The sequence below is a fragment of the Leptonychotes weddellii genome, chromosome 11 (genome assembly GCF_054177405.1).
Source record: "Leptonychotes weddellii isolate Sample4059 chromosome 11, ASM5417740v2, whole genome shotgun sequence".
In the NCBI taxonomy this organism is placed as follows: Eukaryota; Metazoa; Chordata; class Mammalia; order Carnivora; family Phocidae; genus Leptonychotes; species Leptonychotes weddellii.
The window spans coordinates 48,448,604-48,473,332 of record NC_138379.1 but is presented as its reverse complement, the minus strand read 5'-3'; the positions used below and the strand labels follow the sequence as shown (position 1 = coordinate 48,473,332).

Here is a 24,729-nt window from a genome sequence, read left to right as displayed (position 1 = left end):
TTGGGTGTAGAGATTACTTAAAAATAAATAGAAAATAAATCTGTAAAAAATATTTATCACATTTATAAATACTTGTTTGCTACTTGGCTTCCATGTTGTCGTAAGTTCTATGAATAGAATATAATAAACACCTAATTCCATGCCTAAACATGATACCATAAATAAATGATTAACAGAAAAAAAAAGAATGAGGTTTGGTTAAACAGAAATAGAAGCTCCAACACTAAGTTTTCCTTTAACTTTTTACTTATGAGGGGCAACATATGGTAGTCAAAAGAGCACAGAGTTTAATGATAACACATTTGGATTCAAATCATCTATCACTTACTAGCTGTGGGACCTTCAGCAAGGCACTTTATCTCTCTTAACCTTATTTTTCTCATTTAAAAAGGAAAAATGATCATACTTATGTTAAAGGGTTTAGTTAGGATTAGAAGAAAATGTATTGATGTATTTAGCACAATACATGGCCCAAAGCAATACTTAGTAAATATTTAGTGAATAAAAAAACGAACAAACGAATAAACAAGCAAATTATTATAAACATGAAGAGATTGGTAAGGCCCCAGAAATACAGATTTTTTGAAGAGCCAGGTAGAATAAGCGGGGCTCAGAAAAGACAGAGGAGGAACAGAGAGGAAGGAATCCTCCTACGAACCCTGTCAAGTCAGTGTTACTATCCGCATCTTGGAGCTGGGAAGCTGAGAGGTGGAAGAGCTGAGGTGGCAGCTCTGTTCTGAGCGACTCCCAAAGCCCATACTCTTCGCGCTGTACTAGGCCCCCTTTCTCAACAGGGAGTCATTTGTTGTCTTGGCCAATTATATAAACTTTCTTGGGGCCTTGAGACCTGACTCTCTGCACTGTGTTCCAGCTGAAGCACCATTGTGTGAGGAAGCCATCAGACCTGGTCAACATTAATGTGAGCGGCCTGAAGTTCTCCAAGGTAGGGCCAGCCAGCAGAGATGTGATTGGGATGAGCCAGACCTGAGGTGGCTCCTGGCTGTTTGTCCATTGTACCTCCAGAGTCCCTGAGGACTGGGGGTTTGGGGTGGGGGGCGTCAGACAAAGCTTCACTGGGTAGAAACAACATGCAGACACAATATTTTGCTGTGAATTTGCTATTGCCATTGGCCCATGTGAGGTGAATTAAAGGAAGTAGCATTATGGGAGTTGGTTTGAATTTGTCATAGACCTCTGCTGGGGTGACACTGAGTTCCCATTAGAAGAGCCTGTAGGAGAAATTTCTCTCAAGTTTCAGTGTCAGGAGTGGTAATGGTTCTCCCAAGATGCTGGTTTGTTCTTATACACACTAGGTGACTCATGTAATGAGTCATGTTTCTTTCTTACATTGGCTAATAGGTAGCTTGAGCCACATTTGTGCCCCCCCCCATTAGCCAGTATATGTGCAGGATATTATGCCATATGTTTTTGGTTTATAGGCCTTCCATGGCATATGAAGAGAGATTGGTGATATAAAATATACAGCAATTAAAATAAATAAATCAGTACCACAAGTAACATAACGTAAGTAAATCTCAAAAGATCTAGGTGTATCAACACAAGTAAATCTCAAAAACATAGTGTTGAGTGGGAAAGGTGGATTGCAGAATGACACAGTATGATTGCATCTAATATAGAGTTTTAAAACTTACAAATAATATTATATATAGTTTATAGATACACATATATAGAATACAAGTATAAAACAAGTATGAGAATGATAATCACCAGTTCAAGATAGCTGTTATCTGTGAGAAGGGGAAAAGAATACAATTGGGGAAGATTGTGGGGGTGGGGGGTGGGGTCAACTCTTTAGTATTTTATTTCTTTAAGGAAATTTGAAGCGGAGACAGCAAAATCTTCATATAAAGGTGGACAGTGGTTACATGGGTCTTCAAAGTATCGTTCACTAAACTTTTCTGTACATTTGAACTATTTCATAATAGAAAAAAAGCAGCAGAAAAGCCATTCTGGCCCTTAGCAAGTGGGTGTACTTTGCTAAGAATATAGCTTATCCCTGTAGGTCTTTGTGCCTTCTGACAGCAGCTCTGGAGCTTTGGCAAGCCCTCCGGGCAGGGCACTAATCTTGTGTTCTTTTGAAATGCTTTCCCACAGGCTAAGGAAAAGGACTTCAAGCATTTTCATTCGGTGATTTACATCAATGCCTCAGAAAACCTGCTTCCTCTAGGTAAGCTTCTCAGCCAGCACAGCCAGTCACTCCTGTTAGAACTTGCCTGTCAGTCCATTCATGACTGGCTGCTCATCTCTTTTTTAGGGTGCCGTAGGCTAGGTGCTGGAGAACGCCCAGCCCAGGATTTCGGCCCAGAGCTGGCACTACCTATTTAGAGTGTTCTCTCTGAGATGCTGCTTCTCTGTCTGTAAATGGAGACAGTTCCCTTCCTTTCTTCCTCCCCAAGCCAGGATGCCTAGTAGGCTGAGATGAGAGAGGTATATGAAATTGTTTTTAAGCCTGTAAGAGCTCCTACAGGAGCATAAAGGCTTCTCCTTTATTCAGCAAGTCCACAGCGACCCCTGCTGGGTGTCAGGACTATGTGCATGCTTGGCTTTTAGAAACGAATCAGTGCCTGTTCTGGTGAGCTCATAGTTTGGTGGGAAAGATGGGTTCAGACACAGACAATTATAGCAGGATATGGTAAGTGCAGTGATAGAGGGAATCAGAAAATGCTATGCAAGCATATAAGCGGACACCAACCCAGACCAGAGTGTCAGGAGAAACTTCTGAGGAGAAGGGCACTGAGCTGAGACCGAAAAAATGAACAGGAATTAGAAGGTATTTCAGTCCAGCGGAGTAGATGTGGGACAGCAGTGCCTGATCAGGACACTGAAGAGGCTCTGTATGTTTTCATGGGATGTGAATAGGAGGAAATGGAGACCAGAAAGGCTGGCAGGGACTAGAGTATCAAGGGCCCTGAGTTGTCACTAATCCTGCAGGCAAAAGAGAGCTTTGGAAGGCTTTTAAGTAGAGAATTTCAGTGGGGGCCGTGAGGAAGGTGAATGATAAGAGAAGAAGATGGGGACCAGGAAACCTGGGAGATGATTTCATTTTTCCCGAGGGCGGGGGTAGGAAAGCCTGAGCCAGGCAGTAGGGGTGAGGGTCATTGCAAGAGAGATTCAGGAGGCGGTAGAAATAACAGGACTTGGTAGCTGATGGAGCCAAGGGGGTTCACTGAAAACAGAGAGCACTAGAGTTTGGGGAGAAATAAGAGGAGTTCAGTTTTTAGTGGTTGAGGTTGAAGGGTGTTTTTAAAGAAGCTTGTGACACAGTCCCTGCCCTTGAGGAAAGAGTACAGTCTTGTCAGGAAGGTGGGCTTGAAATACAAAGGCCAATAGGCATATGAAAAGATGTTCAACCTCACTAATAATTAAAACAGCATCAAAATCCTATTTTTTGCCTGTGAAATATTGGCAAACATGAGAAGGACTGATTGATGACAGCCAGCATTGATGGGGAAACAGATATTCTGACATTCAACTGGCAGAAGTGTAATAAATTGATGCAACGTCTTTGGAAGACAGTTTGGCAATGTCTGTTAAAGTAGTCATTGCCTTTAATCTAGTAGTTTCCCTTTCAGGAATTGATTCTACAGGAACACACTTGTATGAGGACGTTCATTGGAAACATACTGAAATACCTATCAAGCAGTCTTTTTCATGGGCTCTACTGAACATTCTGACTCCCAAGACCACCATAGGCCCCACTTGACACCAGAAAGCTCTGTCATTCCACACAGTATACCTGCAGCACAGTATCTGCAGTTTCTCTTCAGAGGAGTCCTCACAGCAGTCCCTGCAGCCGTCTGTGGGCCATTCTCTGCAGCCCGCTGCTCAGGTCCAAGACAGTAAGACTGTCCTTCGGTAGATGTAGGAGCCACTCTGGCTTAGAAGCCTCATTCCCCACAGGAGCAAATAGCTATTGTAACACTCCATAGACATAGCTCCTAGAGTCCTGGCAAAGGACATGACTAATTATGGGAGTCACCACACACAGGGAAGCGCAAAGTTATGGTGCACCTTCAGATGTTTGTAGTTCATTTAGAGTTCCTCCTAGTCCAGATGTGACTTGTCAGTCTGGCATCATTTTACCATAATAATATTGCCTAACTATGGTACCATACCATCTGTTTCAGATTACCAGGGAAAGGGGCTAGAAAGTTAACCCAAAGTCCAGTTCTCATGCAGAAGAGGAAAAGTGTTCTTTTTATCCAGATAGCCCAAAGGCTATCAATAGGGGAATGGTTAAATAAATTAGGGTATGTCTGTAATATAGAACATAACTCAGACATTATGCAGATCCTTATGTTTTGACATGGAACAAGCTTTTTTTTAGATTTATTTATTTATTTGAGAGAGACAGAGGAAGCACAGGGTGGAGGCGGGGAGGGACAGAGGGAGAGGGAGAGCAGAGTCAAGCAGACTCTGCACTTAGCGTGGAGCCTGATGCAGGGCTTGACACAGGGCTCAAAGCGGGGCTCAATCTCAAAATCCTAAGATTACAACCTGAGCCGAAACCAAGAGTTAGACACTTAACCAACTGCGCCACCCAGGCACCCCAACATGGAACAATCTTTAAGTCATATTGTTAAGGGAAGAAGGCAAATCACAGTACGATGTGTATGGTGTGATTCCATTTGTGTAAAAAGATGTGTCTGTGTTTCACTGTACACATGAGAAGAATTCTGGAGTATTATACATGAAATTTTCAATGGTTATGTCTGGGTGTTGAGATTAAAGGGAACTTTTGTTTTTCTGTATTTTTTAACTTTTTTTGGTAGGCATGTTTTACTTTTATAGTAAGGAATAACAAAGATAATTTTTAAATGGGCTTTGGAGTTAGACATAGATTCAATTCTTGGCTCTTTCACTTCCCAGCAATTCCATTTCTAGCAAATCACTTATCCTAGCCGAGCTTCAGTTTCCTCAGCAGTAGAATGAGAATAGTAATCCCTATTGTTCAGGGTTGTTAGAGATTCAGAGGCCATGTGTACAAAGCATCTGACCATAAGCTTGGCTTAACCCAGTGGGGACCCAGTAAATGACCACCGTTAACATCTTTGTCTTACATCCTTCACAAGTAGCTGATTCTCTCTTTCTCCTCTCCTGTAGAGGCATTTCATACATTTCCAACCTTAAAGGAACTGGAGCTTGCATTTAATGGAATCAAAACAGTCTACGTGAAATATGGAGACTTTAAGTTCTTGGAAGTAAGTTGGAGGTAGGGAGTTTTTGGTGCCCACCTGTTTCCCTATAAAGAATGGGTATAGAGGTCTCTACTGATTATAACTGTTGGGAAGGAGCTCTCTGGTTACAGCCAGACTCTTGCTTCACAGCAGTCCTCTGCAAAGGGTGGTAGGGTTGGTGGTGATGATGAGGGTAGTGGTTGTGAATGGCAGCAGTGGCAAACAGGTGAGACTGTATCATACCTATGGCCATTGTGCATGGTCCTAGAGAATAAATGCCAAACATCATGCCAAAGGAGTCCGTGTAGAAAATTGAGTTTAAACAAAGTACTTTAGGAAGGAGAGTTTGAGGGGAGATCTGGATCCAGTGGGGGTTGAGGAGCCTTGGAGGTTAAGTGCGAGGCACAGCAGATCAGACCAGCTGAACTAGAGGCATTATGGACTGATGCCGGAGACCCATCATGGTCCAAATGAGCCAGATTGGCTCCAGTGGGCTCAGGTAAGGGAGGCTAAAGGCCTAATCTATAGGCCCAGAGGTGACTGTGAAATAAAACAGGAATCCTATGAGTTCTATAGCACACTCTTGACATTTGTACATCCATAGCTGTTCTCCAAACCCCAGATTCAAAAATACAGAAAAATTTGTTTGCATTCTTGGCTTTCTCCTAAATTAAGTTTCCTATGGTGATGCATTTTCTATGCATCTTCTCATACTTCAAGTTAATCACCTCTTCAACTTCCATGAAAACTTGAGGGCCATTTTTCACAAAGCAACAAAGCTTTTGTCACTCCCTGAAAGTCACTGCATGCATGGAGATTAGAGTTGGAGCAAGGTGTGGGGCCGGGCTTCTGGCCAGGCTCATTCACTGAATAAGGGGCTCTTCCCCAGGTGTTGGCCTTATAGTACAAATGTTTTAGATTCAGATCTCAGCAGAATGTCTGTGCGTCATAAGCCTTGGGGTTGACCCCAAAGAGTTGGTAACTTAAATCATTTAATCTGCCAACATCAAGGGCATCAAGGGTCAGCCACTCTTCACAAAAGCCTCACTTAACTTAGTCTTGCCAGAGAGAGAGAGGGTTCTTCCACAAGAATGAATCTTTCAGACTTGATGGCCTTTGTATGCCAAAGTTTTAAAAAGCTTTAACTGCTTGGGATGGCAATCTTCTAAAATGGATTATATGTCCTTTTGTCATTAAAACATGATATCCTAGATGTAATGGTAACTTCTCTCCATGGTTTCAAGTCATATTGAGGATAGGGGTGATTTACTATGTGATTTGGAACAGGAGTTGTCCTCAGATTTGTCCAATAAGCAGAGCTCTTGAAAGTCCAATAAAAAAGAGTATAAATTGACAATAACTGGTGTAATTTTTTGCTATGTTAAAAAAAATCTGTATACTAGATTTTAATATAAACAGTGGGAAACAGAGTCCTGATGCTAGAGATGCAGGTAGCCATTTCTTTTACCTACAGGCCTGGGAGCTTCTTATGAACTTCCATTTTTTTGTTATTTTACTTTTTTAAAAAGTAGTTATTTGTGTCATGCATTGTCATGCATTGTGCCAGGCATCTTGTCTTCCTCACCAGTACTATTTCAAATCCCAATTTCAAGTACCCATGGGCCCTGGGGAGGGGACATGACTCTGACCCCACAGCTGACTAGCTTGGATCTACTGATTGATCATGATTGACTTAGATGCCCTACTTCTCAGTTTGATAGCTTCTGATAAAGATTATTTATCAGGCAGACCCAGCCTTACCCAGGGGAATTTATTTACATAAGAGAGCAGACCAAAGTCAAGATGCTGAATATAAATGAGAAGAGGAAATCTCTTGGCTAATCATTGGTTTCTATCTCTGTGATTTACAAGGTCTCTCTAAGAAAAAGCATAAAACTGTCAAAAGTCCTGAATTTGCAGTTCACAGTAATGAATACTTTGATGTATAATAAAACTTGATATGACTCAGCAGATGCAGTAGGTTAGGAATCTTCTGTTCTTGTTTGCCAGAAAGGCTGCCACCCAAGGAGTAGAATTCTTCAGCAGTCAATTTAGAAAAACTTAACTTTGCCATGATTTTATTTTCTGCATACCGGTCTGAAAAAGGCTCAGCTGGTGCCCTGCCCTGAGAGTTAGGAGACCTTGTTTCTTGTCTTGGTTCTGCCACTATTTTGACATAGCTCCTTGGCCAAATCACTTCCCTTCTCTGGGACTTAAGTATACCCCTCTTCAAATTCTGGGTCAGCTCTGAAGTTCTGTGACCTATTATTCTAAGACTATTCATTTCTTTGAGCTGCTCTTAATTCTGTGGAGAGCAGATCTGGCCCCAACATTAAGTAGCCAAATCAGCGAGGACAAGAGTCGGCAAACTTCTTCTGTAAAGTGAGTATTTTAAGCTTTGTGGTCTGTATGGTCATAACTAGTCAACTCTGCTGTTCTAGAAGGAAAGCAGCCATAAATACTACATAAAAAAATGAGCATGGCTGTGTTCCAATAAAATTTTATGATGCTGAAATTTGAATTTCACATAATTTTCACACAGCAGTCTTCATTTGATCTTTTTTCAACCATTTAAAAGTGCAAAAATTATTCTTAGCCCACAGGCTGTACAAAACAGGCGGCAGGATGGAAATGGCTGAGAGGTGTTAGTTTACCAACTCCCGAGCTAGCACACTGATGAAACAGCTCAGTGTGGTTGGAATGGAAAGTGAAACACAGTAGAGTAGTGATAGATGAGCCTGGAGAGGTAGCAGAAGAGAGACTGTAGGAAGCCTTGGAGGCCTCACTAAGGAGTTTGAAGTATCCAGTGGATGATAGGTATGGCCACTGCATGAATCATGAGTTGGAGGGAACAGAATGAGAGATATTAAGGAGACAGAATCCATAGGTCTTATTGACTGCCCACATATGGGTATGAGGGAGAGGATTTTCCCACCTTTATCTACGATTATCTGAGCCAGCTTTCTAGGTCTTCTCCTTGAAGGCTTCTCTCTTTGCCCCTGCCAAGTGGAATCACCCCTTTGTGTGAACTCTCAAAACTTGGAATTTGCTGATGGCAGCATGAACTCACCACTTCTTTGGTGCTTGGCACCTTTCACGGCCTGCCCAGTCTTAGCAAACCCTCTGTTATACCACGGACTCTAGTCATACCCAAGCTATTTGCAGTTCTTAGAACAAGGTAGGCTACCTCCTGTCTCCTGGCTGCACTGCCTCTCTTTTTGCCTTTAACAATTTGGTGAATACCAACTAGTCTCTGAAGACAGCTCGAGCGTCACCTGCTCCATGAAGCCTGCTGGATCCTCTGGTAGAGCTGACTGTTCCTTTCTTTGTGCTTCCATTGGTCTGTGTTCAGACCTCTATCCCAGCAGCATTGCTACTTAGTAGCTGACCAGCTAGGTTGTGAGTTAACAGAGGACAGACTGGTACAGAGTAAGCCTTCAGCATACATCCCTGAATGAAGAGATGGTTATAATGATGACAGCCAACATTAACTAAGCGCTTACTATGTTACATAATTTCTCATAATAATTCATTATTATTTCTATTTTATAGAAGCTCAGGTTAGGTAATTTGCCCAAATCACACATTTGGACAGTATTTAAACTCAGATCTACAGAATCCATCAATTGATTACTACAGTAGAGTCAGACCAAATTCAGTCTCCTCTGGCAGTGACCTACAGCCACTTGGTTATATGTCTGACTGACTATGTAACACTGATGTGGTCAACCAGCTGGGTAAGATGCTGAAATGCCCCCATTCAATAGGCTTCAATGACCGTGTGTGGAGAGAAGGGGAGGCAAGGAAGCAGACTTATACATAAGAGCTAAAGTGAGTGTGTAGAGAGGCCCAAAAGAGAAAGAACAAAGATTGGGTTTTATATCATTTATCCCAATTGTCTTTGTCTTTGCAGACAGAAATTCAGTTTCCTGACTGGCCCCTGACCCAGTGAACTATTTCATGAATCTAGGTGGCCAGTTAGGAAGTGGTTGGTAGTGACAGTTTCGGTCATTGCCCTCATAAGCCAGTTCATTTCAGCTGATTTTTTATATGCACCCACTATGTACCAGGTCCTATGCTAGGTTACAAGGATATAGTGATACAGTAGCAAGGCCCTTGACCAGGGAGTTTATGGTCTAGCCTACCTTTGTGTACCAAGACTATGCTAGGCACATCCATGTACCAACATCCCTATTCCTCAGATGTGTGTCTACCTATCAGATACCTGGTTGACCATGAGAAGTTTCCCTAGATAAAGCACTCAAATTCAGGGGAGAAAGGGATTCCATCTGCCTGGTGAATTAGGAAAAGTTTTATAAGGAGGCAACTTTTGAGTTGGCCTTCTGGGGCTTAGATTAAGATACATGGAGAGGGGGCGCCTGGGTGGCTCAGTTGGTTAAGCGACTGCCTTCGGCTCAGGTCACGATCCTGGAGTCCCGGGATCGAGTCCCGCGTCGGGCTCCCTGCTCAGCGGGGAGTCTGCTTCTCTCTCTGACCCTCCCCCCTCTCATGCTCTCTATCTCATTCTCTCTCTCAAATAAATAAATAAAAAAAAATCTTTAAAAAAAAAAAAAGATACATGGAGAGGGAAAAGTTCTCCTGGTTGAGTGAAAAGCTCAAGCAAAGATCTCTAGGTGGGGTGGTGCAGGGAATGGGGAAGGAGTCACTTTGGTCAGCTCCACAGGATAAATCAAGATTTGCAGTGGGAGCTAAAGCTAGCAAATAGGCCGGGAACTGACTATAGTAGGCCTTGAATGTTAATCCAGAGAGAGTCAAAAAGGTTTTAGGTTTATGAGAGATGGGGTTGCCTAGAAGGTTAAAAAAAATAGTTAGCTCCCACCTCATGTATGAGCATCATTGTCATGTATAGTGCTTCCGTTCTCCCATCTTTTATCTTTGTACATAGTTCCTGGACCTTTCCTTCAACAGCCTGACTGCAGAGGCCATTTGTGATCTGGGGATTCTGCCACACCTCCGTGTCCTGCTCCTCACAGGCAATGGGCTCACCTCCCTGCCACCCAATTTGGCTGTCACAGAACAGTAAGTTCTACATCCTAGGATCCATCCCATGTGTTCCCTCATGAACCTTTGGGTGCAAGTATGCAAGGAAATAGCCCAGAGCAGCTCAGAAGTGCTATAATGACAGTCTATGAGTGCTCAAAGCTGGGAAAATGCTGCCTACTGAAGCTCCTAGGAAAGGCAGTCATGGGAGCGGGGCCCCAAAGAATGATTAGGCCTCAGATGGGTGTCTTCACACTCTTCTATGCTGTTAGGAGACACTCAGGTATCTAGCAAGTCACTTTCCCTGTCTCTGATTGGTCATTGGTAAATTGTGGATATTGCTCTTGCCAGACTCTTCCCCTTCACAAACCTACTAAGCTTTGTATGTTCCCATTCTGCACCTTGGTTCAGGCTATGCCTTCTGACCAGAATGTATAATAATGCTAATGCCATATACATAGTGCTTACTATGTGCCAGACACTGTTCTCAGCACGTTATACATATTAAGTCATTTAATCCTCAAAACAGCCCTATGAAGTAGGTGCCTGTTATTATCCGTGTTTTACAGATGAGAAAATGAGGCACGGATATGTTAAATAACTGCTGATAAGTGACTGAGCCAGAATTTAATGAGGTCCATCTGACTCCAAAGACCATGCTTATGGGGGCGCCTGGGTGGCTCAGTCGTTAAGCGTCTACCTTCGGCTCAGGTCATGATCCTGGGGTCCTGGGATCGAGCCCCGCATCGGGCTCCCTGCTCCGCGGGAAGCCTGCTTCTCCCTCTCCCACTCCCCCTGCTTATGTTCCCTTTCTCGCTGTGTCTCTCTCTGTCAAATAAATAAAGTCTTTAAAAAAAACAAAAAACAAAGACCATGCTTATGACCATTACATTCTCTTCTTATGTGGATTCTACATGTATTCCAAGGGCCTGCTCAGACCCTCCTCCTTTCCCTATCAGAAGCCTTCCCTGACCGCTTTAGACCATACTTCTTCCTCCCTTCTCTAAGCATCTGTTGAATTTAATGTTTTCCCTCTTACTTTAGAAGTTTATATATTCTGTTGTGACTTATGTCTCACAAATATGTACATATATGTAAATAATAGATAAATTGATGATATACATATAGTCTCCCAAAAGGATTGTGAGCACTATGAGGGCAGAGGCTCTGTCTTAGTCATCTTTGATCTGAAGCACCTGGATGAGGATCCAGTGCTTTTGCATGTAGGTATTCAATGGATGTTAGTTGATTTAGAGATGGTGAAGGCGAAAGTCATGGTGATGATGTTTGTTGTGATGATGGCAGATGTGATGGAGTTTATACTGATGATAGTGGTTGGTTAGTTACCCAAGGGGTTTGGATAATAGTAATGATCATCATATTAGGGATTTCATTAGGCTCCTTTTGTTTGCAATTGACAGAAGTCAACTCAAACTAGCTCAACCAAAAAGGGAATTTATGGGGCACCTGGGTGGCTCAGTCGGTTGAGCATCCAACTCTTGGTTTTGGCTCAGGTCATGCTCTTGGGGTCATGGGATCAAGCCCACATTGGGGTCTGCACTCAGTGGGGAGTCTGCTTGAGGATTCGCTCCCTCTCCCTCTGCCTCTCCCTCCACTAGCATGCATGCTCTTTCTCTCTCTCTAAAATAAATAAGTCTTTAAAAAAGGGAATTTATTGGCTCATGTACCTGTAAAGTCCTAAGGTGAACGCTGGATTCACATATGGCTGGATACAGGTGCACAGCCTGTTGTCAGGGCTCCACGTGCATCTCAGTGTATTTCTTGAGCATGCGTGTAACCTCTGTCTTGTCTTCTCTCACTCGCTTTCTCAGGCACATGCACACATCTTTTTTTTCCCTTGGTATTGGCTTCATCTTAGTCAGGCTTTCTCTATGACCAGACACACATCAGTCAGGGTCTAGTCAGGAATATAAAAACCACTTCAGGTATTGCAAATTGAGGGGATTTAATTGTTTTTCATGGGGAGAGATAATGGTTGGCATTTTATTATGGAAAATTTCAAACACACATAGAAGTAGAGTCAATGGCAAAATGAACTTCCATGTACCCATCACCTAACGATTATTGCCTGACAGTTCTGAGGTCACAACCAATTCTGTTTCATCTATACCCTGCCACACCCAACCTTATTCTTTTTTTTTTTTAAGCTTTTATTTATTTATTTGACAGCGAGCAAGAGAGCACAAGCAGGGTGAATGCCAGAGGGAGAGGGAGGACCAGGCTCCCCGCTGAGCAGAGAGCCCAACATGGGGCTCGATCCCAGGACCCTGGGATCGTGACTTGAGCTGAAGGCCGACGCTTAACCGACCGAGCCGCCCAGGTGCCCCACCTTAAATTATTCTTCAGAAAAATCTCAGACATATCCAGCCATAAATGAATACAGCAGATTCATGTAGTTTCATCTGTAAATAATGCAGTGTATACCTCTAAAAGATAAGGGCTCTTGAAAACAATCAGAGTACCTTTATTCCACCTAAATATTAGCAACAATAAATAGAGGGAATTGGTTACGTAGGCGGTGGAAGGGCTGGAAGAGCAAGAAGGAAGAAGGTTGATACCCAGAGATCAGATGCCCCCACACTCCTGGACTGGGGCCCACAAGCCTGTCCCTGCTGCTGGGCTTTTAGAGAGGTTGTTGCTGTAGTTCTGGATCTGCTGCAGATGTGCTGCCTCAATCAGGGCTGGAACCTCCACCAGCACGGACGCTGGTGCTGCACTGGTGCCTCCAGCAAAAAGCTGTCAGAAACAAAGGAGAGAGTTGCTTCTCCCCTCTTCTGGCCTTCCAGTCTCCCCAGTCCCTCCCTTGGCAGTATCTCACTGGAAGCCAAATGGAAAGGTGGTCTAGGAAGCGTAGCTTAGGGGTGACCCCTAATAATACCTAGCAGAACACAGAGAAAAGGAATAAAGTTCAAGAGCAAATAGGCAGATGAGTGGTGCCACCCAACCCTTGGAAACCCAGCATCTACTCTCCTCTTTCTCTCCATATTTAATTTCCTTACAACACTAGCAACCACAATATGCTTTCATCTTACGTGAAGGAACTTTTCCTCTCCCACGAAGATACTTTCACCCTCTTCTATAAAGGGATGAGACACCGTCTGTTGGGTCACTGTATCCATTTCTGGATGATATTTTCTCTTCTGAAGCAGTCACAGTGCCAAGTGGATATTTTATAACCTAAAAACTAAGTTGCAAAGTCATTCACCACTAACAGTTTACACACACACAATAAGCAGGGAAGAAAATATGCATATTTGCTACAATAATCTTTTCTTTTTTTTTCTTTTAAGATTTTATTTATTTGAGAGAGAGAGAATGAGAGAGAGAGCACATGAGAGGGGGGAGGGTCAGAGGGAGAAGCAGACTCCCCGCTGAGCAGGGAGCCTGACGCGGGACTCGATCCGGGAACTCCAGGATGATGACCTGAGCCTAAGGCAGTCGCTTAACAACCTGAGCCACCCAGGCGCCCCTACAATAATCTTTTCTTCACTGGTCAGGGGGCCATAGTACATATTTATGAATCCTTCCTCCATCACCTACTTAATGTTTCCTTCTCCCTTATCTAGCACCTTGACTGGTCTCTTTAACTGGCATGATATCCTAAATGGTCTTTCCTAAAGGATCAGAGTTATGAATGCTTTTTTATTGGGTTGTGGTAGTCTTCTATTAATGCTTTTTAAAATTGTGGTATCATACACGTAACATAAAATTTACAATCTTAACCATTTAAAAATTTTTAAAAAAAATAATCTCTATACCCAACATGGGGCTCAAACTCATGACCCTGAGATCAAGAGTCAGGTGTTCTACTGACTGAACCAGCCAGGTGCCCCTTATCTTAACCGTTTTTAAATGTACAGTGGCATTCACAAGAGTACCTTCACATTATTGTCCTACCGTCACCACCATCCATCTTCAGAACTCTTTTCATCTTGCAAAAATTCCATTAACTTTGACTAATGGACATGACACTTCTAAGAGGAACACCTTATAATTCCCTGGATTCCAGTCATATTTCTTTTTGTCCTCAAGGTGTAACAGCAATCATATCTACTTTTGATAATCAGTATCAATCAACCAATATAGTAAGCTCCTCTTTTTCTGCCTATTGGTTTAGTGGATTGAGGAACCCAAGTGGCCAGTAGCAATCTCAACTTCTAGTTAAGAGAAACTATTCTTTGTGTCCCCTGTAAAAGTATTCCTCCCTAGGCAACTAAGACCTCTACTTGAAGGAATGGAGGCAGAAATTCTGCAAGTGGATGATTATAAGAGGATCTGTTCTCATTTCTTTCCATTAATTCCTAGATCCTATGTTCTGGTTATGAGAAAAACAGCATCGGTATTGGTTGCTGGTTTATGTGAAACCTTATCCTATAAGTAGTCAGAGCCCCAACTTCACAGGGGGTAGTCTCCTAACTGGTATAATAAATAAGTTGTTAAAAAACAACTTTACCTTTCTGTTAGATCAGCTACTTCTACATGATGGGGTACATGGTAAAAAAAAAAAGTGAATTCCATGTTTATGGGCTCATTATCACACTTATTTGCTATTAAATGTGTTCCATGGTTCGCAGCAATGTTATGTGAGTTACTAGGATAAAGAATAAGACATTCTATAAGTCCCCAGATGGTGATGCTGCAGAATATCAGGGAATGTAAATCCATATCCAAAATACATGTTTATTCTGGTAAGCAAAAACAAAAAAACAAAAAAACCACTGCTCCTCTTATGAAGGAAGGTGCTCACTATAGTCATCCTCCCGCTAACTAGATGGATGGCTAATTCTTTCAGAAATGGTGCCATGTTAGGGGCTCAACATTGGCCTCTGCTATTGGCAGTTTGGATACTCAGCAGGGGTGGTAGCCAGATCTGCTTTAGTTAGGGGATGTGTGTAGCCTCCATGCTTGTGCTAAGGCCATTTTGCAAGCACTAGGGTATCCGAGGAGAGAGGCCAACTGACTTCATGGAATGGGTCATCTTGTCCACCTCTAAAGTGGATAGCCTTTGGGAAGCATTCACATGGGATGCAAATAATCCTCATACTCTTTATCCATTCTGAGAGGTTCAATCACATAATTTCCCCTTAGACTTCCCTGTCAGCAGTTTTACATTATTTTTTTTTCCAAGCTTGGACTATTCAGCTAAACCATCACCACTGCCCATGAATCAGCATAAACCAAACAAATAGACAGTCAGATATATTGCTCTAAGTTTTACCGGTTGGGAGGATTTCTCTTCCCTTGTCTTTCAGAGTCACCCCCGTATAAAGTAATACTGTAATAGTCTATCTTTAGTGTCAGCATATCATGCACAATCATTCGTAAACCCAGGGGGTTTTCTCCTACATCAGCTGCTCATAGAACCTTAGTTGTGCATTGATGGAGAGGTAATAGTACAGCAGGAGTAGGCATCATAGGAATCAGCCATATTCATTCACACAATTTTCCCAGACTTGCTTGAGCTGGATCTCACATACTGCTTTCACTTGATGAGGGAATTCTGCTGCACCTTCAGTTCATGATGAGCCGCTCAGGTCACATGGTCACTTCATGTTCCTGTGATTAGCTGTTCAGTCTTCACCAACATAGGATAGTAAGCCAGAAACTATTTTTCAAAAGGAAAATAGTTATCCACAGAATAGGGCATAACTTTGGGGTGCCTGGGTGACTCAGTTGGTTAAGTGTCTGCCTTCAGCCCAGATCATGATATCGGGGTCCTGGGATGAAGGCCTGCGTTGGGCTCCCCACTCGGCAGGGAGTCTGCTTGTCCCTCTCCCTCTCCCTCTGCTCCTCCCCCTGCTCATATTCTCTCAAATAAAAAAAGAATAGGGCATAACTTTGCTCAAAAATTATTCTGCAGGGGCGTCTGGCTGGCTCAGTTGGACGAATGTTTGACTCTAGATCTTGGGATCATGAGTTCAAGCCCCACGTGGGGTATTAAAAAAAAAACTTAAAAAATAATTCTGCAATTGGGGCCTATAAAAGGCTCTATTCATAGAGAGACCATGTAACCTATCCATCTAACCAGGACAAACTTGAGAGGGAAAAGGAACACTATTAATTATTTTGGGGTAACAGGTGAAAACCCAGAAAGTCCTTGAAAACCAGGATGTATGGTAACCCTGTACTATACAGCACACCTATTTGCCTTAGACATTTAGAGCACGGTTGGACCTGCTGAGTCATATTGCCCAATGCCATTGACCAATGACATAATGTCCAGAGAGCAACTTGTACTGCAGTTGGACCTGTTGCAAAACCTTGTCTTGCTCTGGGCCCCACACAAAACTGGCATCCTCATGGGATACTCAGTAAATAGATCAGAACAGCAGAAATGTTTTATGCATCACTTCCCAAATCCAAAAAAGCCAACAAAGCTTTGTGCCTTTTTCTTAAGTAAGAGGTGGTGCAAGGTAAAGGACTATGTCTTTCACATTGGAGGTATATCCCAGCATGCTCCCAGATACCTGGACATCCAGAAAATTAATAAGGTGGTAGTTCCTTGAATTTTTGTGGGGTTTCCCTCCATTCTTTGAAACACATGCATCTTACTAAATCATCTAGAGTATTTGCAACTTCCTGCCCATCAGGTCCAATCAACATCAGGTTCTGTGGAATACCAAAACAGATTGGCAATAGATGTGTAATAGATTATGATAGGCTGAAAGAGTTGATGTGGCCCTGAGAGAAGAGGGCAAAGATGTACTGTTGTCCCTGTCAGGCAAAAGCAGACTGCTCCTGACAGTTCCTGTTCATCGATAAAGAGAAAGAAACATTTGATGGGTCCTTAGCTGTATCCCAAGTGCCAGGGGCTGTGTTAATGTCCTGTAGTAAGAAGAGTCCACATGTGGGGCAGCAGCTGAAATTGGAGTCACCACTTGATTGAGTCTGCAGTAATCTGTAGTCATTCTTCATGATCTGTCTTCTACACAAGCCAAATAAACAAGTTAAGCAGGAATATCATAAGACTCAATATCCTTTTACCTTTCTTATCTTTAGTGATGGCAGTAGTCTCTGTCGTTACCTCAGGGATGCAGAATAACTGTAGGCTTACTGTTCTAGAAGCAGATTTCCTGGGGCTTCAATTTGTCCCTTCCTTCTATAATAGCCCTCACTTTGTTGATTAGTAAACAAAGGTGGTTCTTCTGTCAGTTGCTTAATATGTCTATTCTAATTATACATTCAGGAACTGGGGAGGTAACCACAAAGTAGGTTGATGACTTCACTGGGTTCATTCACAGGCTAAATTTCCATTCTTCCATAATCCCCTACTTTGAGTGATAGACCACCATACCTTTCATATCCCCAGACATTAGCACCGATTTGCAGATATTGTCTAGTAATCCTTGAAAGGCCTGGTTTAGGACTATCTGATAGAATTTTCTGCAATGTTGGCAATGTTTTATATCTGCATTGTCCAATATGGTAGCCGTCAGTCATATTAAGCACTTGAAATATGATCAGTGTGACTGAAGAACTGAATTTTTACTTTTATTTAAGTTTAATTGTTTTTAATTTAAATGTAAATAGGAAACTGAGTGAGAGGCTGTGACTCTCCCTTTGGGCAACTCAAATCATTTTTATTCCCACCAGTTCTAGATTTTTTTTTTTTTTTGATTGTTGGGTTCACACATAATTATTTGAAGCTAGTCTTCAGTCTCTGCAAGGACCACACTGTTTCTAGGTCACACCTCCCCCTAGGATTTAGTCCTTCATTGCCCTAACTTAAAGCAAGTTTATCAGGAATCCCCTTCTCTGGTGCACCCTGGACTCTTGGCCCCTAGACTAGCAAGGTTGTCAGAATCTTTGCTCAGCATCTCAGCCTCTCTGCCACTTCTGGAGTTAGCAGGTAGCCCTAGGGGAAAAAAAAGACACCCAAATGTTGCAAGATCCCCTTTGATTTCCTTCTTTTTCCAAATCTTAGCCCCCTAATTTCTCACAGCTTGTTAGTTCCCAGATGCCTTAAAGAAAATTGTTTTTAATATATATATTTTGTCTGGATTTTCTAGCATATACTCAAGGGAGAGTTGGCCCACATTATTTAGTCTGCAATACCATAAACCTTTCCATTTATTTTGGCCAGGTGCCTAGGGGCACTCAGTATGGAACCATTTTAAACTAAACTAAACTAGCTGGATATTCTCTGAGCCACGCAGATGATACAAATTTGGGCTACAATTTTGCAAGAGGACCAGTCTGCCCTCCCCCTTTCCTTCTTTTCATTCCAAGGTAGTTTTCCCCTAGCTGTGGGATGAGGAGCATGGGTTTAGTGCTAGTTCTCGCTCTCCTGAGTGTATATCTCTTTAGGATCTTACATTCGTGTAGGGAGTCTCCAATTACATGCTGTTTCAACAAGATCAGCAAGTGTCTGAAAGGCAAATGTGGCTTCTTATGCTTGGTTTCTGTCTCTGGATTTTTAGATTTTGGCATACTACTGCTTTACTGTCTTCACATCTCTTACATGTTTTTAAATGAATCTTTTTTCTTTTTAGGTTTTATTCATCATTTTAGTTGTTTTCAGTGGGAAGCCTTGTTGCATAAAGTAGGGCAAGGCTCCACCACTAGGTATTTCTATGTCCTTATAATATAAGATGGGGAGAATAAATACACTCCTACTTACATCAGAGTATCAATTGAAATAATTGTGCTTTGAAAGCTGTGAGGCTCCAAACAAGTATTACTATTATTCTCTTCCCACTTGTGTGTCCACACTCAAAATGCTCTGTGGATTCCTCTTCTTCTGCAGCCTCTTCAATGTTGATAGTCCTCAGTTGTCCACTCTCAACCCACTGTTTTTCTTAATTTTTATAATCTTTCTTCATGGTTTCATCCTTTCCCAAGTCTTCTTTATATCTCTACTTCACATCCATCTTCTAAACTATGAGCCCATATATTTTACCTAATCATACCAAAGTCATCACACACATGCCGATGCCGAGATCTCTTCCTCCTGTATCCCTGGCCTCAGTGACGGGAGCTACTCTCCATCAACTGTGCAGTTGTCCAAGTGAGAAATGTGGGCATCAGCCTGTATTCTTCCCTCCCTCACCCTGTACATCCATTCAGTCACCAGAGGCTATGAATTGTGCTTCCTAAATGTTTCTCAAACTTGGCCCTGTCTGTTCCCTCCTGTTTAGTCTGGCTGTAGCACATCAACACAGCCCCTGCTACTTGGGATACAGCTAAGGACCTGTCACATTTTTCTTTCTCTTTATCGTCTTTACCATCAGCCAGAGGGATGTTTCTAAAAGGCACCTCTGATTCTATCACTGCCCTGCTTAAAGTCCTTCAGCAGCTTCCCGGCGTTCTAAAGATAAACACCATTAACATTGATCACAGGGCTTTTCATGACCTGACTCTGCCTGCTTCTGCATCCTCTTTTCTCTTCACTTTTTTCCATTTCACCACATACCTCATCTATTCTGAACTATTTGTGTCTCCATTTCTGGATAGATCACATGATTATGTCTGGGTGAGTTAGGGGGATCATATCTGACCTACTGCATCATCAGCCTGCCCTATTGTTTGGATCGGCATCTGAGACTTTGGGTCTCCCATGAGGCCTATTCCCTGTCTCCCTTGGACGGCACAGGTCCCCCCTCTCAGGCTTGACCTGCACAGAGCAGAGGGGGATGGTTACCTTCTTTTTTCTAACCACTGTTTTCCTCAAAATGTCACCTAAAGGAGCACCAGCTTTTTTAGCAGCCACATCATAAATCTTCTTTTACACAAGTGAGTTGGGAAGCTACGTCCGTCTCCCTCATTCTATTTTATGTGGTGGGTTTTCTATATCTTATCACAGAAGCTGACCTAACATTTTCATGGACATTAGAGCTTGCTAAATTTCATCTGTTTTACTGCGGCTCTTTGTCTAGCCTGGTCAGCAATATTTTTAGCCTCATGCAAAGTCTTACAATGTAAAATAAAAGAAATCCTCTTTCATCGTGTAGATAGAGGAACTGACCAGGACCAGAGATGCTCAACACCAGCTAGAAGTCACCCAGCAAGCCAAGCAGCAGCAGCACCAGAACCAGAGCCCAGGGCTGCTGACCCGCATTCCCAAGCTTCTTTTTTTTTTTAAAGATTTTATTTATTTATTCATTAGAGACAGAGAGAGAGGCAGAGGGAGAAGCAGGCTTCCCGCGGAGCAGGGAGCCCGATGCGGGACTCGATCCCAGGACCCCGAGATCATGACCTGAGCCGAAGGCCGACGCCCAACCATCTGAGCCACCCAGACGCCCCCCAAGCTTCTTCTAATATGGCACACCAGTTCCCATTCCTGAATCCAGTCACTGGGGCATACTCTTAGCTTCTAAACATATTAGTCAAATCTGTCATTTTTAAATGGTATTAATTCCTTTTGCCAAGAGAAGGTATGATAAAAATAGCACCACTCTGAACACCTGGAAACCTCAGCCTCTCCATACTAATAGACTCCTGCCGCTTCAAAGAGCTCTTCTCCCAAAACTGCCCTGGGAAGGACCCAGTGGGAGAGCCTGATGCTTTCCTCTGAAGCCTTGCATCTTGTCCTCCTTACCCACCTATTGACTGCCCCCCTATTTTAAGACATCAGTTTTAGAGACAAAATGAAGTTTTTTATATGTTATAATTAGGGTGAAACTTTTAAAAGGCAAACCACTGTAACTTGTCACAAGAGACAGGACAGAGCCAGCTTCTCCATTATCGGGTATAAGAGAAATTTTTTGAAGGCTTATTTTTTAGCTCTTTCATATCTGACTGGAGTAAAAAGATTGGTCAATTAATTATAAATCAGCAGAGCTGCTGTGCACCCTCCTGTAATTGCTCTCAGGTAGAAATTAAAAATTTAGTGCATGAAAGTTGGTCCTTTCAGGAGAGGAAAAGAATCATCTGTGACCTTCAAATACCATGAACTAAAGGCTTCTTCTTTCCTTCTCGGTTGAGTGTGTTGAGTGTTTATTTGGGTGTATGGAGGGGAGAGAGTTGGAGGGAGGAATGAAAACATGATTTGAGTCATCTGCCTTTGTGTACTTAAAAAGAATTACCTAGGGGCGCCTGACTGGCTCAACTGGTAGAGCATATGACTCTTGATCTTGGGGTTGTAGGTTCGAGCCCCGTGTTGGGTGTAGAGATTACTTAAAAACACAAAATCTTAAAAAAAAAAAAAAAAAAGATTGAAAAAAATAAAGAATTACCTAGGTCTCATCCACCTGGGCACATAAATGAGGCCACGTTAATGGTAGTACCTAAAATGCCACCACTTCCTGCTCCACCTGTGTGATTCAGGATCTCAGCCCATTAAATTCCACTCTCAGGTGTTTCTGGGACTCCCCAGAGAGTTTGAGTTTTAAAAGAGAATTCTCAACTCCTTACTGATGTGTGCATTTTATTAAGTCTCTTTAGAGGAGAATCTCACTGTGGCCAGCCTACCTTACCCTACGTGAATCAAGGCTGTGGTCCCTGCCAAGGGCTCTGTCTCCTGATGCTCCTATGGTTACCAGTCCTTGGGGTGATGCAGCATACCCAGGAGTCTGACCTGAACCAAAATTGTGCAGTATTCTTTCTGCAGAATGTTTTCCCTCAACTTGGTCATGCCTCATTCATTCTGGTATTTTCCATGAGCATTACTAGTGCCCCCCATCCTGCCCCAACCCAGTCTCACTGAGTCCATCTGTGAATGTGTGCAGCCTTTCTCCATACAGAAGACTGATGTATGAGTGGGATTCGGGGAAGGGATCAGTTGGGGAGGGACCTTCTGGTCCCTCTCTGCAGGGACGTCTCAGGGGCACTAGAGAAGTTCCCAAGCTGGTTATGCCTCTTGATTGATTCCCTGTCCTCCATCTCTATTCCTATCCCCATTCCTACTTCCTGGGGATGGTGGAGTTTGTCCCCTGCCCTTGCTCATTACCCAGGATCCTTGCACTCGCAGGGAAGCATCTGTGACGTCACTGACAAGCAGGAGGTACATCCTGAGGTTCCCAGCGCTGGAGACACTGATGCTGGATGACAACAAGCTCTCCAGCCCCAATTGCTTTGCCAGCCTGGCCGGGCTCAGAAGGTAAAGCCACCATCTCCTCTCTGCAGGGCCCCCTACCACCCCCAGCCTGGCCCACACCCTAGTGCTGCTCTGGAATCCAGAAGGCCGGGGTTTAAATCCCAGCTCCACCACTTATCTCTGCTGTGTGGCCATGGGTGATTAACTTCTCCCCTCTGAGCTTTAGCTCAGCCATAAAAGTGGGGCATCAGTAGGACATTTCTGATCAAGTGACTGGAATAGAAGTGGCAAAGAGAAAGGAGGGTAAAAGGAGATATTACCAGAGATAGGCTCCTGACCCCTGATAGAGGGGACAGAAAAAAAAAAAATGGAATCAGAAAGATAAGGTTAACTGCTGAATTCTACCTATTTGATTAAAGTAATGAAAATGCTGGCATTTAAATGGTTAAGCTTTAGATCCCTGGAAAATTTACTTTGGATTCAGCTACCATTTACTGAATACTACTTTGTGGTGGGCCATTTACATTGTCTTATTAATCTTCATAGGAACCTTGAAAGGTTAATGAATATTATCCGCATTTTAGAGATAGGGATATTGAGGCCCAGAGAGGGTAAGTCACTGGCTAAAGGTCACACCAGAAGAGTAAGTGTCCAAGTGTGAATCCATGTTTTTTCCCTAAAGTTGTTTGGTAAATGCCGCAGAGGTATCATTATTGCTGTGATTCTGTATTCCCTTTCCTTAATTGAAGACTGAAGAAGTTAAGCCTGGACCAAAACAGGATTTTCCGGATCCCGTACCTACAGCAGTTTCAGCACCGAGACAGGTCAGGGGACTGGGTTGGAGGCAGGGGGAGTCCCCAGAAAGAGCCCCATTCCATGAGACAGCCCAAGCCGTGGATGTTTGAGGTCTCAGACGAGCAACCAGATTATACTGTACTGCCCATGAAAAAGGATGTTGACCGGACAGGTGAGTGATGCCCCTTGTTCCAGAGACTCAAGCCCCATGGTGGGAATAAGCTTCTGAGAGCTTATTCTGAAGGTCTGTAGCTCCCTGAGGAGCTGCTGCGCTGAAGCTGCTCGGCCTGGAAAGGTGGAGGTCTCCCGTGAATTATTTCAATGACTTCCTAACTGATTCTCTGTTAAGATACTTTTAAAATCCAATTAAAAGTAGATTTTTAAAAATCTCAAATAACAAGAAACTCAGAAGTAAGACTTTCCAGAGATGGCTAATTCTGGGGTGCATTGATATTCTCAAGGGAGTCAGGTTCTTTCCATCCTCTTTTCTGCCATCCTTGGCCTGCTTGCTTGTCCTTGTAGGCTGGTTCCCATTGAGGTCTCAAGATGACTACCATGGTGCCAAGAACTGTATCCAAATGGCAACTTTAGAGGCAGAAAAGGAAAGGAATGTCACCTTTATTATAAACCAAAATCTCTATTACATGAGTATATTTCTGGATTATATATTCTGCTTTACTGATCTAGTTATCTATTACTGTTTTCTTAATATTTATTTTAAATTGAGAAATAACCAACATAAAGTAAAAATATAGAAATATTGTGTACAGCTTGAATTGTTACATACATACATACATCCTTCTAACCACTACCCATATTACAATATAGAACATTTCCAGCATCCCATGTGGTATCCTCCTGATTAGTATCTCCTCCAAGAATAATCACCACTCTGACTTCTATCACCAGCTATAGGTTTTGCCTGATTTGAAATTTATGAATACTGAACTATACAGCATGTGCTCTTTTTTGTCAGATTTATTTCACTCAATATTATGTCTGTCCGATTCATTCATGTTGTTGCATATATTGGTAGTTCACTTTGTTTCATTTCTCTTATGTATTTTCCAAGTTATTTATCCTTCTTACTGTTGATAGACATTTTGGTTGTTTTTAGTTTGAGGCTATTATGGATAAAGCTACTATGAATATTCTTTTACCTCTTTTGGTGGACTTAAGCACTCGTTTCTATTGGGTATATACCCAGGAATGGAATTGTTGTGTCTTAGAGTATGAAAGTATGTTTAACATTAGTAAAAACTGCCAAGTATTTTTCCAGTGCAGTTGTACAGTTTTGATCCCCATATTAATGTAAGAGATTTCATTTCCAGTTGTTCCATATCCTCATAAACACTTGGTAATGTCAGTCTTTTTTTTATTATTATTATTATGTTATGTTAATCACCGTACATCATTAGTTTTTGATGTAGCGTTCCATGATTCATTGTTTGCGTATAACACCCAGTGCTCCTTGCAGAACGTGCCCTCTTTAATACCCATCACGAGGCTAACCCATCCCCCCACCCCCCCTCCCCTCTAGAACCCTCAGTTTGTTTCTCAGAGTCCATAGTCTCTCATGGTTCGTCTCCCCCTCTGACGTCCCCCCCTTCATTCTTCCCTTCCTGCTATCTTCTTTTTTTTTTTTTAACATATAACGTATTATTTGTTTCAGAGGTACAGGTCTGTGATTCAACAGTCTTACACAATTCACAGCACTCACCATAGCACATACCCTCCCCA

At 42.7% G+C, this 24,729-nt stretch overlaps 1 protein-coding gene across 11 annotated transcripts in view; it reads left to right on the top strand.

Moving 5' to 3' along the window:
- Positions 1 to 465: 465 nt before the first annotated feature.
- XRRA1 (X-ray radiation resistance associated 1) overlaps positions 466 to 24,729 on the top strand; it is a 46,406-nt gene continuing 22,142 nt past the window's right edge. For 2 of the 11 annotated variants that reach the window (XM_081798846.1, XM_081798842.1), the window contains exons 1-5: positions 470 to 943; positions 2,116 to 2,188; positions 10,105 to 10,238; positions 22,129 to 22,257; positions 22,944 to 23,161. In XM_081798846.1, coding sequence (XP_081654972.1) covers positions 22,196 to 22,257; positions 22,944 to 23,161 — 280 coding nt within the window. In that variant the 5' untranslated portion in view covers positions 470 to 943; positions 2,116 to 2,188; positions 10,105 to 10,238; positions 22,129 to 22,195. Of the gene's footprint in view, positions 944 to 2,115; positions 2,189 to 5,124; positions 5,234 to 10,104; positions 10,239 to 22,111; positions 22,258 to 22,943; positions 23,162 to 24,729 lie in introns of those variants that run through there. The other 9 variants (XM_081798849.1, XM_081798843.1, XM_081798848.1 and 6 more) reach the window with 8 other exon arrangements.